The 16,810-nt window shown below is 36.9% G+C and overlaps 1 protein-coding gene across 2 annotated transcripts in view; it reads left to right on the forward strand.

The window, feature by feature from the left end:
• The window catches only part of CLTC (clathrin heavy chain), a 63,951-nt gene that overhangs the window by 20,211 nt on the left and 26,930 nt on the right, over window positions 1–16,810 (forward strand). For both annotated transcript variants that reach the window (XM_001503739.5, XM_005597527.4), the window contains exons 2-9: window positions 2,420–2,627; window positions 5,518–5,786; window positions 6,383–6,544; window positions 9,000–9,113; window positions 9,533–9,706; window positions 13,368–13,565; window positions 14,346–14,546; window positions 16,639–16,791. In XM_001503739.5, the coding sequence (XP_001503789.1) occupies window positions 2,420–2,627; window positions 5,518–5,786; window positions 6,383–6,544; window positions 9,000–9,113; window positions 9,533–9,706; window positions 13,368–13,565; window positions 14,346–14,546; window positions 16,639–16,791 (1,479 nt within the window). The remainder of the gene's footprint in view (window positions 1–2,419; window positions 2,628–5,517; window positions 5,787–6,382; window positions 6,545–8,999; window positions 9,114–9,532; window positions 9,707–13,367; window positions 13,566–14,345; window positions 14,547–16,638; window positions 16,792–16,810) is intronic.

The following is a 16,810-nucleotide window of genomic DNA, read 5'->3' on the forward strand; positions in this document are numbered from 1 at the left end:
ACCATAGTCCCTTTGCATGTTGTTGAGGACCTCTTATGTTTATCTTGCTCCATTAGTTCTGGAACTAAAAGTCACTACAAAAGTTGAAGTCAGGAAGAAATGAGAAGAAATAATTTCATAAAATTTTATTGTAACCAAATTCATTATAAGTTACATATCTCACAGCTTGTGTACTTGCATTGCAGCATTTACTTGAGCTTGTAAAGCTAGTTAATCTTCTCCTTTATTACCATGTTTGTATTAATGGTTAGACAGTTGCTTGACTCCTTGCCTTGATAGTCAGTGACTAAGTTACTGTAACTACACTTTATAACTGGTTGTGCCTGCAGTCATTGAGGTATAAGAGGGAAGTGAAAGTAAAATGTAGTCTCTTAATCTCATGTTGTATTTTATTCAGATCCTGGCCTGGTTATAATTAAGCAGTATTAGCAGAGGAATCTGACAAAAGAAATTAGATAAAATACATTTAACTTGACTCAGTCCATAAGAGAGTAGTGAGAGTGGTGATTTCTGGGGAAAGAAATTGGCTATCTGCGGGACAGGGGCAGGAGGAAGACTTGATATTTTTTCCTGTGCTTTCTCATTTTTTTTTTTTTTAAGATTTTCTTTTTTTTCCTTTTTCTCCCCAAAGCCCCCTGGTACATAGTTGTATATTCTTTGTTGTGGGTCCTTCTAGTTGTGGCATGTGGGACGCTGCCTCAGTGTGGTTTGATGAGCAGTGCCATGTCCGCACCCAGGATTCGAACCAACGAAACACTGGGCCGCCTGCAGTGGAGTGCGCGAACTTAACCACTCAGCCACGGGGCCAGCCCCTGTGCTTTCTCATTTTTGTTTGTATTTTGTTCTATGTGAATTTATTATCCATTGGAGGAAAGAAGGGGAAAAAAAACAAGTAGCCTGGCCAAGGCTAATGAAGCCTTCAGATAGCCTTTTAGTGGGACTTAATCTGTTGTACTACATTTAGTCACCTAGAGTAAAAATGACCCACTCTGGTAGAGATCTCCTAACAAGTGACTAACAAGTGACTTTTGTTCTTATACAGTTAATTGGTTTTCAAAGACCTGCCATCTTTGGAGCCAGCCCTGGTGGTCTATTGGTTAAGATTCAGCATTCCCACAGGTTCATTTCCCAGCCAGGGAACCATACCACTTATCTGTCGGTTGTCCTACTGAGGTGGCTGCATGTTGCTGTGATGCTGAAAGCTGTGCTATAAGTATTTCAAATACTACCAGGCTCCTTGGAGGAAGAGGCTTCAGCAGGGCTTCCAGACTAGGTTAGACTAGGAAGAAGGACCTGGCCACTCAGTTGTGAAGAAATTGACCTCTAAATAGCTGTGGAGCATTGTCTGATAGAGCACTGGAAGGTGAGAGGATGGTGCAGAAAGGCTGGGCAGGGTTCCTCTGCTTACACAGGGTTGCTAGGAGTTGGAATCGACTCCATGGCACTAACGACAAAACCATCTTTAGATCCTCTGTATTTGTTTTTCAGATACTTTAATATTTTCTGAGTAAATGTGATTCCATTATTTTCCTTGTTAAAACCCTTAAGTAGCTTTCTTTGTCTACAGAATAAATTCAGAATACTTACTGGGGTACAGTTAGCTTACAGTTTGACCCTTGCTTGCTTTGTAGCCTTAATTCTCCACTCAGCAGGCCTTTCACAGTCTGTACTCCTAAAGTTACAAAGGTGCTTGTAGTTCCTTAGCAGACCATACTTTTCATGTCTCTGGGCCTTAGCATTTGTTCTTCCTTTTGTGGCATTCTCTAGTTTACCTCCTTTGAACACATTCCCTTAGATGCAGGCCTTCTTTGACAAGGTGTCTCTTACATATCTTTGTTTTGGCACTTCTGCAAAGTATTGTAACTTTGTTTACTTGTCTCTCTGCTCTTGCTAGTGTAAGTTCCTTTAGATCAAGAATTCTGAAATTTTAAATCTTTCTCTTTTTATGCTGTAACTTCATTTTCGGATTCCTCAAGTGCATTGCATGTGAACAAGTAACTACTGCATTTTAAAGGGGGTAAGAAAAGGCAGATTTAGTAGTTCAAAGATCTTAAACCAAGAAACATTAATGACTTCAAATCCCTTGAGCCATAAAGGCTAGCTCTCAAATGTAACTCTTTCCTTTACCTTTATCTCTAACTGTTCTGCCTCTTAGTTATGACCACCGGGTTATACATTTCTAGTTATAACTACAAACTATAACAAAAAATTGAATGCCATATTTATTGAAAGAACTGCAGGTCCATTATTTGGGTATTAATTGCCTCACTTGAATCAATGTAATGGAGTTGTCACTGTTGACCTTGAAGCATTAGTGGTTAAATGAGGATTTGTAATGATGCCAGTACATGAATATCAAGTCTTTCTAATTTACTTTGTAACATGGTTTGTTAATGTTTTGTTTTGTTTTTTGTTCCAGCTCCAGAACCTGGGTATAAACCCAGCAAACATTGGCTTCAGTACCCTGACTATGGAGTCAGACAAATTCATCTGCATTAGAGAGAAAGTAGGAGAGCAGGCCCAGGTGGTAATCATTGATATGAATGACCCAAGTAATCCAATTCGAAGACCAATTTCAGCAGACAGCGCCATCATGAATCCAGCTAGTAAAGTAATTGCACTGAAAGGTATAAAAGATTGTGGAGTTTTTTGCTTAAAACTGTTCCTGTGTGTAATTTATTCAAATACAGTAATTAAGACGTACCATTTTTAGAATGTTAATGAAATTGGGCTAAATAGATCTGCAAAGTTAAAGCTGTTACTGAACTTGATTTTAACTACTTTCTTGATGTTTACTTGGCATGTGTCTGTAAAATGTCTTTCTCCTCAGTGTGATCTACTTGGAAAAATTTTGTTTTAGATTAAATTAAATTTTATACGTACAGTGTGATAAGACTGTGCTAAAACATAACTCCATATACAGGAGAAATAAGTTAGTGATTCATGTTCTGGAATAAAATAGACTTTATTAATATTAACATCTAAACATTGAAGAATTCTGTTATGATGATAAACTTGCCATTCATGCTGTACCTTTTTTATACTTCAGGGTTTATTTCATTTAGATTCTCAAGTTCTAAAAATGGCTTAAATTTACACTGATTGTTAGAAGTGTGTGTATATATATATAGGTGGGTATTCAAGCTTTGGAATCGAAGGTATTAGAATTATTTAGACTAACTTTTAATTGTCACTGTAGGGAACTGTACCAACTTATCAGTCTAAACAGATTTGGAAGAACTGTCTAGGGGCCTGTATTAATTTGTTTCCTTCGAACTTTAGAGTGAGGATGTAACTGACTCTTAATAACCCACAGATGCCTGTTTTAGAGTCAGTTTGTCACATAGCCCAACTCTAAAAAAGGCATTTAATTGCCTATTTTTTTTTTTTAAAGATTTTATTTTTCCTTTTTCTCCCAAATCCCCCCAGTACATAGTTGTGTATTTTCAGTTGTGGGTCCTTCTAGTTGTGGCATGTGGGATGTCGCCTCAGCATGGCCTGAAGAGAGGTGCCATGTCCGTGCCCAGGATTCGAACTGGCGAAACCCTGGGCCACCGAAGCAGAGTGTGTGAACTTAACCACTTGGCCATGGGGCCTTCCCCAAATTGCCTAATTTTTGCTTTGTTGTTTTTCTTGATAGTAGGAGGAAGAGTTCAAGGTCCTAGTAGTTTCTTGATAAATTTGTGGGTGAGTTGTTAGAGGTGCTGAACTTTTTACACAGTCTGTTCTTTACATGATTTAAACTTTGTGTTTAGTAGTAATACTGGCTGGAGATTCAAAAGAGGAGGGGAGCACAAGCATATTCATATAAGTCACAATTAAATATGTAAGATAGAAGTTGATCTCATCTGAAGGAAAGATGGTCTAGCTTTCTATCTAGGACCACATGCTTTGTGGCAGTAAGCTTTTTGCTTCCATTAGACAATATATATTATACTTTAGGGTCTTAAGCTCCCATCAGCCTCCTTAAAGAATTTAAATTCAACTGCGTAGCAGCTCTCAGACCTCTCTTTTAAAAGGCCATCGTTTTAATTTTCTCAAATTTCTTTTCTCTTTTTAATGTTATTGTTATCTTATCACATTTCTTAATGCTTTCTTATGTGTGCAGATGGTGAGTTATCTTAAATTAGATTGTATTAGTTATTGTCCTGTTCTATAAAAAGAATACATTGAAAAGATTTTCAGAGCATTATACAGTAGCAATGTAGATTTGTGTCTCTGTGTCTGCACTGTGGTGTTAGGCTGTCATCCCTTGCTCTTCTCCCCAAACCACCCCACATACATAGACTCCAAACCCTTTCATGTAAAAAAGAATGAAAGTAATTATCGGAAGTTTTGGAAAGGCAACAAAGGAAATTAAGTCATTCCCTCATAGTACTCCCTCTGAAGCCAATTTTAAACCCCTTGGCTTCTTTTTATAAACAGGACTGTAACTCTCACAATTGTTCAAGTCTGATTGTGGTTTCCATATTGTGTGGGATGGGAATAACATTCTTGTTTTATGGAAGAATTTTTTACACGTGTGGTATGAAGGGTCATGGTACAAAGCTCTATGTTTTGTGTCCCGTCCCATCCACTCCCCACCACCCTAATACTACTACCTTACAATTTTTGTTCTTCAGGAGCCAGATTCTCTGTGTCAGGAATGGAGTTTTCCTTAATCTCTAAGGACTAATCTTGATAGCCTAGCGATAGTTGTGGGCTTTGATCTCTATTAATTTAAACCAAATCATTTTTTGGACTGTGATGGATTTGAAATTACAGGTAGAAGCCTTTGCATCTGACTCAGTGAACTCTTAACACTCAAGGCAAATCTCATCCTTCTTTTACTAAATGTTTGCTGTCTGAATGAAGCTTGAACTTGGTCCTCATCTCTAGTGTATTAACAGCATCTGAAACTGTCCTCCTTGGTCTCCCTCTCCTTTTCTCCAGCACCTCTGCCTGTCCCTTTGTATCTTAAACCAGTTAAATTGAGCATACACTTCCTCTTATGTGCTAGTGGTACAAGGCAACATTGAAGTACATCCTCTTCCAAAAAGCAGTTAACATAAGATTTAGTTGGATGGGGGATGACTCCCTTTTAAAAAGTAGACATTTTCCCTGTGTCTTTGTATCGGGTTTGCCTTGTTCTCTGTACCTACAACTAACTTAGTTTATACATAAAGTAAACATACTTAATTATAAGTATGAAGATTACAACCTTATTTTCCATTGTTAAGCTAACTGTTCTTTAGACTCCTTTTTAGTTGGGATTTAGAATTCTATGGAAGTCATACTGTCTGTTTAAAATGTGTTTATTAGAGGTAGTATAGTTTTTGCTTCAGATGTAGATGTAGGTTGCCCAGTCTCAGCTCTCTCTTCAGTGGTTGCTGCTCTGTCAATGCGACTTCTGTAGTTAGTTATTAGTCTCATGATAAAACCATTTTGTTTGGAAGTTACAGCGCTAGTTTAGCTAGATGTTAATTTATCCTGAACTTTACTTTATTAGTGATTTCAAATTCTTAATTTTGTTTTTAGCTGGGAAAACTCTTCAGATATTTAACATTGAAATGAAAAGTAAAATGAAGGCCCATACCATGACTGATGATGTCACCTTCTGGAAATGGATCTCTTTAAATACGGTTGCTCTTGTTACGGATAATGCAGTGTACCATTGGAGTATGGAAGGAGAGTCTCAGCCAGTGAAAATGTTTGATCGCCATTCTAGCCTTGCAGGATGTCAGATTATCAATTATCGTACAGATGCAAAGCAAAAGTGGTTACTTCTGACTGGTATATCTGCACAGGTAACATTTTTCTGGTTTTTAATAAAGAAGGTCTAGAGAGCTAATGTGCCAGATGCGCATTAGTGCGTTTTGAAATTAGGTCTTCTATGCTCAGTCCTGTTGAATCTGAGTTATTCTGGAAGACTTTTTCCCCCCTTTTTTCTTTTTTAAGAAATAAGGGTTGCTAGCTTAATACCTTTATACTGATGTACAGTTTCATTGTACTCTTTCCATGTGTTGTTAGGTTTTACTTGCAGATTGAATGAATATTGAGTTTCTGTGAGAGTGACTTGGAATTTATTATGGATGTTTACTGCAGAATGAATAAATCCTTCTGATAAAAGTAGTAAAAAAAACCACTTTTTTCTTTAATGATGGTGTAAAGAGATGATTGTATATGAGGCATGTTTTAAACATTCATGTTATGCTTTAATAAGATAATGTTTGGAGCTAAATTTTAATTTGAGGTATCAAATCTACATTGAGAGACTAAATAACAATGAATTATAAATCCTGCTAGAGATTAATAAAGCATTCTAATAATTTCACTAGTTGATGAATCTAGGAGTTATTGGTTCATTGGATCCCCAAACATTTTTTTCTTGTATCTTTTGTAGCAAAATCGTGTGGTTGGAGCTATGCAGTTATATTCTGTAGATAGGAAAGTGTCTCAGCCCATTGAAGGACATGCGGCCAGCTTCGCACAGTTTAAGATGGAAGGAAATGCAGAAGAATCAACGTTATTTTGTTTTGCAGTACGGGGTCAAGCTGGAGGGAAGGTAAGTTTTGGGTTTGAAAATTATTTTAGAACTTTGTCTTTCTGGTACTAATCAGTCAGCTAATTTCAAAATGGTCTTCTCCCTTCCTTGTTAATTTATTTTTAACATCCAGATTTGTGGTGACTTAGTTCGTTTAAATTTTACTTCCAGTGATACTTGTCTCGAATGTTTTTTAACAACTTTTTGTATCTATTTATATTAAGCTATTTATATTAAGACTTTATATCAATTGCCTTTACCAAAGGCGGCCTTAATTCAGTGTTTTTCAACTTTATTGTGCATAAGAATCATTAGGGTCACTAAAATGTACGTTAATGTGCCTTACGTCTAGAGAGTGATTCAGTAAGTGGAGCCCAAAATCTGCATTTTAATAACCCTAGGTGATGTGACATAAATAGAATGTGGACCACAATTTGAGTAACATTTCCTTAATCAGAGCTTCTCAACCCTGGCTGTACATTGGAATCACTTGGACAGATTGAATGAAGTGTTTTGTATGTTAGTATTCTTAGTTGCAGGCAACAGAAAAAAGGTCTGGTTGATTAGAGCATAAAAATTTAGTAAAAGGGTAATGCGTAGTTGACAGTGGTTAGGAAGGTTTAGAACCAAGCTTGGAAAATGAAGAGGAATGAGGGAGAATGGGCAGCAACCAGGTCCCCAGCCAAAAGCCCTGCCACAGAACTCTGAGGACTCCGTTGCTGTTGTGACTGCACTGCTGGATGCCACAGTGAGCACTGCTGCCCCTGGAAACTCAGTTTGATGTTGTTCTCACTACCAGAGTAGAGTCTCTGAAGTCTTAATATTTTTCCATGGTAAGTAGTTAAAAAAATTAATGTAGAGATTGATTAAAATGTGATCATCTATAGCTTCTCAGCAGGGAGGGAACATAAGCACCGAGACTTAAAATTCTGCCTAAAATTTCAGAGTAAGAATCTCTGAACTGTGGAATGATCCTACCAATCTCACGATATGACAAAGATAGAAAACAGTGATATTTAGATCTGAATTGATAGAATCTAAACAAAAAGACACATAGGTTTTAGAAATTAGTTATCTTTAAGACATAGGGCTGAGACTTTTTTTGAGAAGTCCTACTGGAAGAAGAACCTCAATATCATTTTTATAGTGCCTGAAAACCTGTTTATAGGTTCTTGAGCATATTTGATACATTGTGCTTTATCTATTGTTATCTGCCATGGCTTTTGAAGGAAGACATAAGTTTTTCACTGTGGCTCATCATACTAATTAAGGATGAGACTTGATAACTTTAATATGGTATGTATCTGAGAAACTGAATTATTCTTTGTCTGAGTCAATTCCTGATATGACTAAGCAAAATAGATAATACTTTTTTGTCGACCTTATTTATTTTCTCTTGCCTAGCTGATGTGCAGCATCAGACATTTTAAACCAAAATGTGACTAGAGAGACAACTCGGTTTAGGTGTATGCTTTCTATCTGTGTTACAGTAGGTAGGCAGAGAAGACTTTAACAACTTAAGTTTCTGTTTGAAAATACTAAATTATAATGGAAGGCCATGAGAGAGCACCTTTATGGATAGTGTATTACCATTCTATGCCCTTAATTTAAGGTAGATTGAAGTGTGATTATTTCAGCCATTCAACCGACTTTTTGAAGTTTTTATCTTGAAATAATATACATTCATAGGAAGCTGCAAAGACAGAACAGAGAGATCACATGTCTCCTTTACCTAGTTTCCTCCAGTGGTTACATCTTATATAGCTATAGTACGGTAGACACTGGTACAATTGTATAATTCTGTCATTTTGTCACAAGTAGATTCAAGATACATACTATTCCACAAGGATTTCCCTCACGCTACCCCTTTATAGTCACACTCACTCCCTCCTTCCCCAGCATCTCTAACTCCTGACAACCACTCATTATATCTCCATTTCTATAATTTTGTCACTTCAAGAATGCTATATAGGGCCTGGCCCCGTGGCCAAGTGGTTAAGTTTGCACGCCCCGCCTCAGTGGCCAAGGGTTTCGCCTGTTCGGATCCTAGGCGCGGACATGGCACCACTCATTGAGTCACTGCTGAGGCAGCATCCCACATAGCACAACCAGAAGGACCTACAGCTAGAATATAAAACTGTGTAGGGTGGCAGGGAGGCTGTGGGAGGCGAAGAAGAAAAGAAAAAAGATTGGCAACAGATGTTAGCTCAGGTGCCAGTCTTTAAAAAAAAAACAGAAACAACAAGGAGTGTTATATAAATAGGATCATACAGTATGTGACCTTTCAAGATTGGCACTATTTTTTTCACTCAGCATAATGTCTGTGAGAGTATTCCATGGTATGGTATATGGTATGGTTGTACCATAATTTAATATTCACCTATCGTAGGACATTTTGGTTGTTTGGGGCTACAAATCTGCTGTGATCAGTTGCTAAAAGATCTAGGTTGTATAAGTTTTATTTTCTTTTGAACAGTTACATATCATTGAAGTTGGCACACCACCTACAGGGAACCAGCCTTTTCCAAAGAAGGCAGTGGATGTTTTCTTTCCTCCAGAAGCACAAAATGACTTTCCTGTTGCAATGCAGGTATTTTAACCAAAACAGATGAACTTTTTAAATCTCTCCTCTTAACAAAATCCAAAAGCTACTACTCACAGTCAGTATAATTTAAGTGGTCCTTAAAAGAATACCCTTTATTCCCAAATAAAGTTTATTAGTGAAACTTCATCAAGTAATACTCTAAATTTCATTGTAATATATAAAATAGGTTGTTCAAAATTATGTTTTCTCTTTTATACATTTATATTGTGTTTTTTATAAGAGCTTGGGATATTCCATATTTAAATATGCTGTAAAAATGAGGAAACTGTAAATACTAGCTTTTAATTTTTCATATAAACCTTTTGTCAAAGTTCTAGAATTTCACTGTCTCTAAAATGGAATTGAAGTAAATGTTCTGTTTCTGGATTCATTATTGTACTGAGGTGTTGACTCTCTTTATACAGATCAGTGAAAAGCATGATGTAGTATTCCTGATTACTAAGTATGGTTATATCCACCTCTATGATCTGGAGACTGGTACTTGCATCTACATGAACAGAATCAGTGGAGAAACAATCTTTGTTACTGCACCTCACGAAGCCACAGCTGGAATCATTGGAGTAAACAGAAAGGGACAAGTAAGGAAACCCTGAAACTTAAATTAAGCCATGAAATAACACTTACTACCATTACCTTTTTTTTCAAAAACCAAATGGTAACTTTGGATGTCAAAATAATATATACCTAAAAATACAGAAGCATATGATACAAAGTCTCTCTTTAATCTTGTTTTAGAGAGAGAAACTGCTCAGCATATAGCCACCTAGGATTGTGTATATTTGTCTTTTTTATCAAAAGAAGTGACTCTCCATGCAAAGAAACTATTAGGGTCACGTTTGACAGACTGTATACTTTATATAGGGGTTTTCTTCCTGTGATCTCTAAGATTATCAACTACAAGGAAAAGAATTCTTCCTACATCTCTTTTTTAACTCTATTACTAAATATTTAATGTTGGAAGGTGATATGTTATGGTAGCTATTGTGGAGTACTTGGAAAGTTACCCAATTAGATAGGGAAAATATTAGCTGTTTTGAATTTGCTGCATTTGACAGACCTCTTCACACCATGTAACAAGTGATCTTTTTTGTCTGTTTTCTTAGTATTTTATGTTTTCTACCAGGAGCTATCTTATTTTCTAAACAGTAGTTAAAATTTCAAGAACAATACTGTTATTGGTCTTGCATTTTACTAGTTTTCCTCTAAATTAGTATATTTCCCAAATAGTAAGTAAAGGAAGTAGATAGATTGTTTTTCTCTTTTGTTCTGTTAATTTCCAGAAAATAGTATGTATGTGAAGCGGCAGATACTCTAGGGGAGAGAGAGTCTTTCCCTACCTCTCCAACCCCTACCTAACTCCACACCTGGTTCGGTGCTTCTGTTTCATGCCCCTAGCACTTAGGTAGCTCTACCTCGTAGCACTTACCGCAGTGAATTACAATTGCTTGCGTAACTGCTTCAGTCACTGTTCTTCATTAGGGAAAGGGGCTTCTCTTTGTTTAGTTGTATTTCTACAGCAGTCAGTGTCTGGCACAAAAGCGACTTTAACATTTCAGCAGCTTTCATTTACTCAGTTGCATGTATCTCTCCTGGAAAAATCAAGAATGAATTGGCTTTTTGGTGAACTAGGTTAGTGATAATTTAATAATCAAGTGAAGTTGTTAAGCCAGAGACCTTTTTATTTCCACTACTGTTAGATAATGCTTAAACTCTGAAGTAGCTTGTATAATTTCGCCATACGTATTTGATGTTAACTCTGATTTTGGAAACTTATTGATTACTTTTCTGCCCTTCTCCCCACAGATTTTTGTACCAGGTGCTTTGAGTAAGGAGATGAGTGTTTAAAATAACCTTAGGCCTCAGGACTTTTCTGTACTCTTAATCAAAGCCAACTACAGCTGGACATATCCTCTAGAGGAATGAGTGTGTGGTTTCTGTGGGTTGAAAAATCAAAAGCAATCAGGATGACATTATTGCCAGTATCTAGCTTAAATTCTGAACTTGGTAGAACTGAGTACTTTAGAAGATCAGAAACCTTCTCTTTTCCCTGTAGATCTTAAGTACTGGTTGCTAGAAATCTGCTAGGACAGTCTAAAAGTAGGATAAAGATGAAACTATGGATGTGTTTGGGGAAGACTAAGGTACAGATTAGTAGAAAGCTTCAGAAAGTGTGTTTGGAACTGGATTTGTTCATCTTTCTTATTTTTCCTGGGAGATAAGCATTACATTAAGGATGAGGGTCAGGAATGCAAATGACTATAAACTAATTACTTCTTTCCTTTAAAAGATATGTTTTGTTTTTTAAAGATTTAATTTTTCCTTTTTCTCCCCAAAACCCCCCGGTACATAGTTGTGTATTTTAAGTTGTGGGTCCTTCTAGTTGTGGCATGTGGGATGCCACCTCAGCATGGCTTGATGAGTGGTGCTATGTCCGCACCCAGGATCCGAACTGGTGAAACCCTGGGCCACCAGAAGCGGAACGCGTGAACTTAACCACTCGGCCACGTGGCCCCCGTAAGATATGTTTTAAAGATTTTATTTTTCCTTTTTCTCCCCAAAGCCCCCCAGTACATAGTTGTATATTCTTCGTTGTGGGTCCTTCTAGTTGTGGCATGTGGGACGCTGCCTCAGCGTGGCTCAATGAGCAGTGCCATGTCCGTGCCCAGGATTCGAACCAATGAAACACTGGGCCGCCTGCAGTGGAGCGTGCAAACTTAACCACTCGGCCACGGGGCCAGCCCCCAGAAGATATGTTTTAATATGAAGTAGAATGTCATTTTGTGGCTACAGGATAGCCTAAACTTTGGGGAGGGAGTCGGACCTGTAGAAATGAAAAGAATTTGGGAGGTTAAAATTTCTTCATTTTCTTCAAAAGGAATAATAGGTAACAGTCTCTCCTGCCTGTTCTATCTGTTTGGTTATTGAGTTCTCAAATTGTATTAGGTTCTTGTTGATCTTGGGACAGAAATTTCCCATTTTCATTTATTTAACAAATATTAAGCATATACTTTGTGCTAAACACTACCTGGTGCTAATAATGCGGTTAAATGAGGTCTTAAATAGTATTCCACACAGTCTGTTACATGGAATAGTGACTGAGAAACAGACAAGAAATTATAATAGTATGAGAAGTGCTGTTGTGGGTGATGTAAGTAGTTTAAGCTGGGGTGTATAACCAGCTCTGGCGTTGGGGAGAGGAGTGGATGTGTAGTGAAGGGCTCTCTTTCTCTATGGCAATTGATAGCAGTTTCAGCTTTTAGGCAAGGAGGGCAGCATTCTGTAGCAGTCTTTTTAGGAGGACTGAGGGTGGGTAACTATTCTCCAAACAGAAGCAATTAGAAATTGCTCTTTACTGGTACCACAGTTATTAAGCACCTACTGTATAGCTTGCATTATGTTAAGTGCATGAGAATTCAGTGGTCCCTTCCTTCACTGAGTATATGATCTGGTCTTGAGGAATGTAAATGTAATTAAAGAAAATTACTGAAACATCCTTGTTTTAAAAATAGTCCTAGAGTTAAAAGGAATATATCTTAAACTTCCAGGCCAGCCCTTAGATTTCATAACTTCTTCAGAGTCATTTTCTGTAGGGTGTCAAGATTTTGTTCTTCAAGAATATTTAAAGCATATGGAATTGTCTTTCAGAGCTCAATTAGATGGGAGCCTTGATCTTTGATATTAACCATGTTAAGAATGAATGAATGGGGGGCTGGCCCCGTGGCCGAGTGGTTGGGTTCGCGCGCTCCGCTGCAGGCGGCCCAGTGTTTTGTTGGTTCGAATCCTGGGCGCGGACATGGCACTGCTCATCAAACCATGCTGAGGCAGCGTCCCACATACCACAACTAGAGGAACCCACAACGAAGAATATACAACTATGTACCAGGGGGCTTTGGGCTTTGGGGAGAAAAAGAAAAAAATAAAATCTTTAAAAAAAAAAAAAAAAAAAAGAATGAATGAATGGTATCAAAGTAATTAGAGTTTGGGCAGTATGAAGTGGGGAGTTATGTATATTACAGAATGGCCATATTTTATGAACCCCCAATAGCTTAGCATCTCTTAGTCTTCTCATTCCTGGCCTGTTTTTTTCTCTTTTTATTTATTCATTTTTATAACAACAGGAGAGCAGCTGTCACAATTTCATTACCTTTGTGACTCACTAGTAATCGGCTTTAAACAGATTTGGTACCATTGATCTCCAAATAAACACATTGCAGCTATTCATTAATCTTTAAATTGTAGGTTCTATCAGTATGTGTGGAAGAAGAAAACATAATTCCTTATATCACCAATGTCCTACAAAATCCTGATTTGGCTCTGAGAATGGCTGTACGTAACAACTTAGCTGGTGCTGAAGAACTCTTTGCCCGGAAATTTAATGCTCTTTTTGCCCAGGGAAATTACTCAGAGGCAGCAAAGGTGGCTGCTAATGCACCAAAGGTAAATAGTTACGAAAATGAAGTTGCTATGATTGGATTAATGTTAATGTGCTCTGTTTCTAATACTGTTAGAAGAACCAGCTTTCCACAGATAATCTAATCTTCTAGGTTACATTTTCCTGTAGTAGAATATGAATGACTTATCATTGCCTGTATATTTGGTTAATTACTTTCCTGTGCTCTACATTTCCTGTGGTTTTTATAGCAGACTCTTAGAAGGATATGTAGATCTGGTAAGCTATGATTTAGATAAATGTAGTAAATTTTTAGTTAGTTTGTAACACTAAGTAACTAAAAGAGTAACTGTTTGACCTCATCAATGATAGCTATCAATTTTATCCAAAAGCTGAAGATTAAACAGATGCTGTGCAAATTATGGTGAGAAGAGTTGTCTGAAATTGAGCTGAATTTATTCTCGTCGCCTTTGTATTATATTGGACAAAATTAATGCTTTACATCCTGACCACTATTAAGAAATTTGCAGTAAATGTTAATCTGGAATAATGACGAGCTACAGCTAATTTGTGATTATGCATGTTCTCTTACACATTGGCGTTGTAATTTGGTTGGTATGTTTCTGATTCTCAATAATCTCGTAACATTGAACCAGAGGTGTAACAGATGTTGACTGAATCTTTACTATTCAGTGTATTGAAGATTTAAAATTTAGTGTTAGTAGATGGAAATCATCTTTTTAAGATTGACCCAAGAGACCCATGGAGTTATTAGTGTGGTGTTGGATCACCTTTAAAGGAGTCTTTAACATTTCATTTTCTTAAAGGGAATCCTTCGTACCCCAGACACCATCCGTCGGTTCCAGAGTGTCCCAGCTCAGCCAGGTCAAACTTCTCCTCTACTTCAGTACTTTGGAATTCTTTTGGACCAGGGCCAGCTAAACAAATATGAATCCTTAGAATTATGTAGGCCTGTACTTCAGCAAGGGCGGAAACAGCTTTTGGAGAAATGGTTAAAAGAAGATAAGGTACGTTAGCTTTTGTTCGAGTACTTTTGCTTTGATTGCATTTTAAATACCTTGTAAGCAACTTAAAAACACCTAGGCTGCACCGAAATGTCTCCATCATTTCTTGCTTGTAGGAACAGAACAAGAACAGATAAGTCATGAGATGCATAAATTTATTTGCTTCTTAAAAAAAATGTATTTTTATGGTATATTGAGGCAAAATATCTTTGTTTAGTTTTTTAAATGGAATCCAAGATTCTTGCTTGGTTGTTAAAACTACTAACCTGGAAGCAAATTGCTATCTTTTTGCTTTAGGAACAGCTTAGTTGGAGACACCTCCTTCAGTATGCAGTCATATTTGCTAACATATGTAACACTCATTTGAACATCAGAATATTTTCTTCCGCGTTTCATACTTGATATGAACAGTAGTTTCAACCACACAAGTATCATATCTTTTCTTTTAGAACTTCCCAAGTACCATCAAAATTGTGGTATTTGCTGTTAGTACCCATGTTTGGGTATGCAAGGGAAACATGTTATATAAAATGTTGGATCATAAATATGTGAACAGGGCAGCAGGACTGTCTAATTAGCGGTGATATAGATTTCCAAAGTGATTTCACAGAATGTTAATTGGCATTACATGGAAAAATATTTAACTCAGTTTCTTGAAATTGACTTAAATATGAACCTTTAAAAAATGTAGTTAACCAGCTTTCTTTACAGTAAGATTTCTCTGTGCCTTTTATAGTCCCTCAGTACTTGCTAAGTTCTTTTTACACAGAGCATCTAATTGTACTGTGTTTTCTAGAACAAATTATGTAAAATGTTGCTTATTTGTAAGTCAACTAACAAATTTAAACAGTCCATTAGTAGTATTATTCCTTTCATATCACTGTAAAAAGCCTTTCTCCACAAAGTGGCAATATTGAATTGCCATGTCTTATGCCATTGACAAGAACTGAGGTGGTACTGTTTAAAGTACTTGGAGTAGTGAGTAACTTTTGATGTTATTATACCTTTCAGCTTTAAGTGTATATTGGTAATATTTTTACATTACTAATTGTAAGTCCTTGTTTCTTGACCCAGCTTCTGGTAATTTTATAGGATGCTGGAGAATAGTACTTCCGAGTTGGAATGCTTGGACAAGAGTCTCTGCTGAAGATTAGTTACTAGCCACTCTAGCAAGTATTTGAGGTCCATCCTAGTTGTTTAAGATAAAGGAGGATGGGAACAGCCAAAGTAACTGAGTTGACCTGTGTAACAGTATGAAAGCTTTTTGGGTGTCATTACCTTTTTTGTGTGAATGGTCACGTGGGATCCATTTGTAGTAAAAGGGACGCTGGCCATCTTGACATTAGCGTGTTCAGTTAAGAGGTACGGACTGACAGAACTTGTTACTTCTCAGTACTGAATATCAGTGATAAAGGCTATTCTCTGACATAATGATTAAAAGAATAAAATCAACTCTAGTATGTAAAGCAGAACTCTTTTGGGGACGCTGCTTTCCAGATTTGGCAGCTAAGTCAGGTTGAATAGTACAGAGGAAGGTGGCTGCTTGTATACCACCTATGACCTTGTGAAATTAGTGTCCTTCCTTACAACCTTAAATCCAAAAGTCAAGAAGATAATGGAGCTTAGATCCTTCAGACATAGAGATTATACCCTAATTTTAATAATAATCCTTATGGTAAGCTTCATCTGGCTCCTTAAATATAAAATTTTCATTTGATAATATTAGATTGAAAGTTGCATTATTTTTGAAAAATTGGGATCATGTGGATCTCATATCTGAGTATTCTTAGAAGTACAAGATTCTGCTTTTTAGTACTTGTGTTCCTAACAAAGTAGTTGATAATTTCTATAAGCGTGAAGTCTTGGTGAGCTGCTTTTATCACTGTTTAAGTAAGATGTGTGGAGAATTCTGAGACATTGCTATGAATACAAGACCAAGAACCTTAACTAACCACAACCCCTGCATATTTATAATGTATTCTTGGAAAATTGAGTAAGTGCCTGTCATATTAGTTTTTATTTATAGTAGAAGTAGTATCAATTGCTTGTTTATAAATCAGCTCATGGATTACTAAACTCTTTTTTCTTTGGACAGCTGGAATGTTCTGAAGAACTGGGTGACCTTGTGAAATCTGTGGACCCTACGTTGGCACTTAGTGTGTACTTAAGAGCTAATGTCCCAAATAAAGTCATTCAGTGCTTTGCAGAAACAGGTCAAGTGCAGAAGATTGTTTTATATGCTAAAAAAGTGAGTTCAATGAACCAGA

This window comes from Equus caballus, chromosome 11 (assembly GCF_041296265.1).
Source record: "Equus caballus isolate H_3958 breed thoroughbred chromosome 11, TB-T2T, whole genome shotgun sequence".
Lineage (NCBI taxonomy): Eukaryota > Metazoa > Chordata > Mammalia > Perissodactyla > Equidae > Equus > Equus caballus.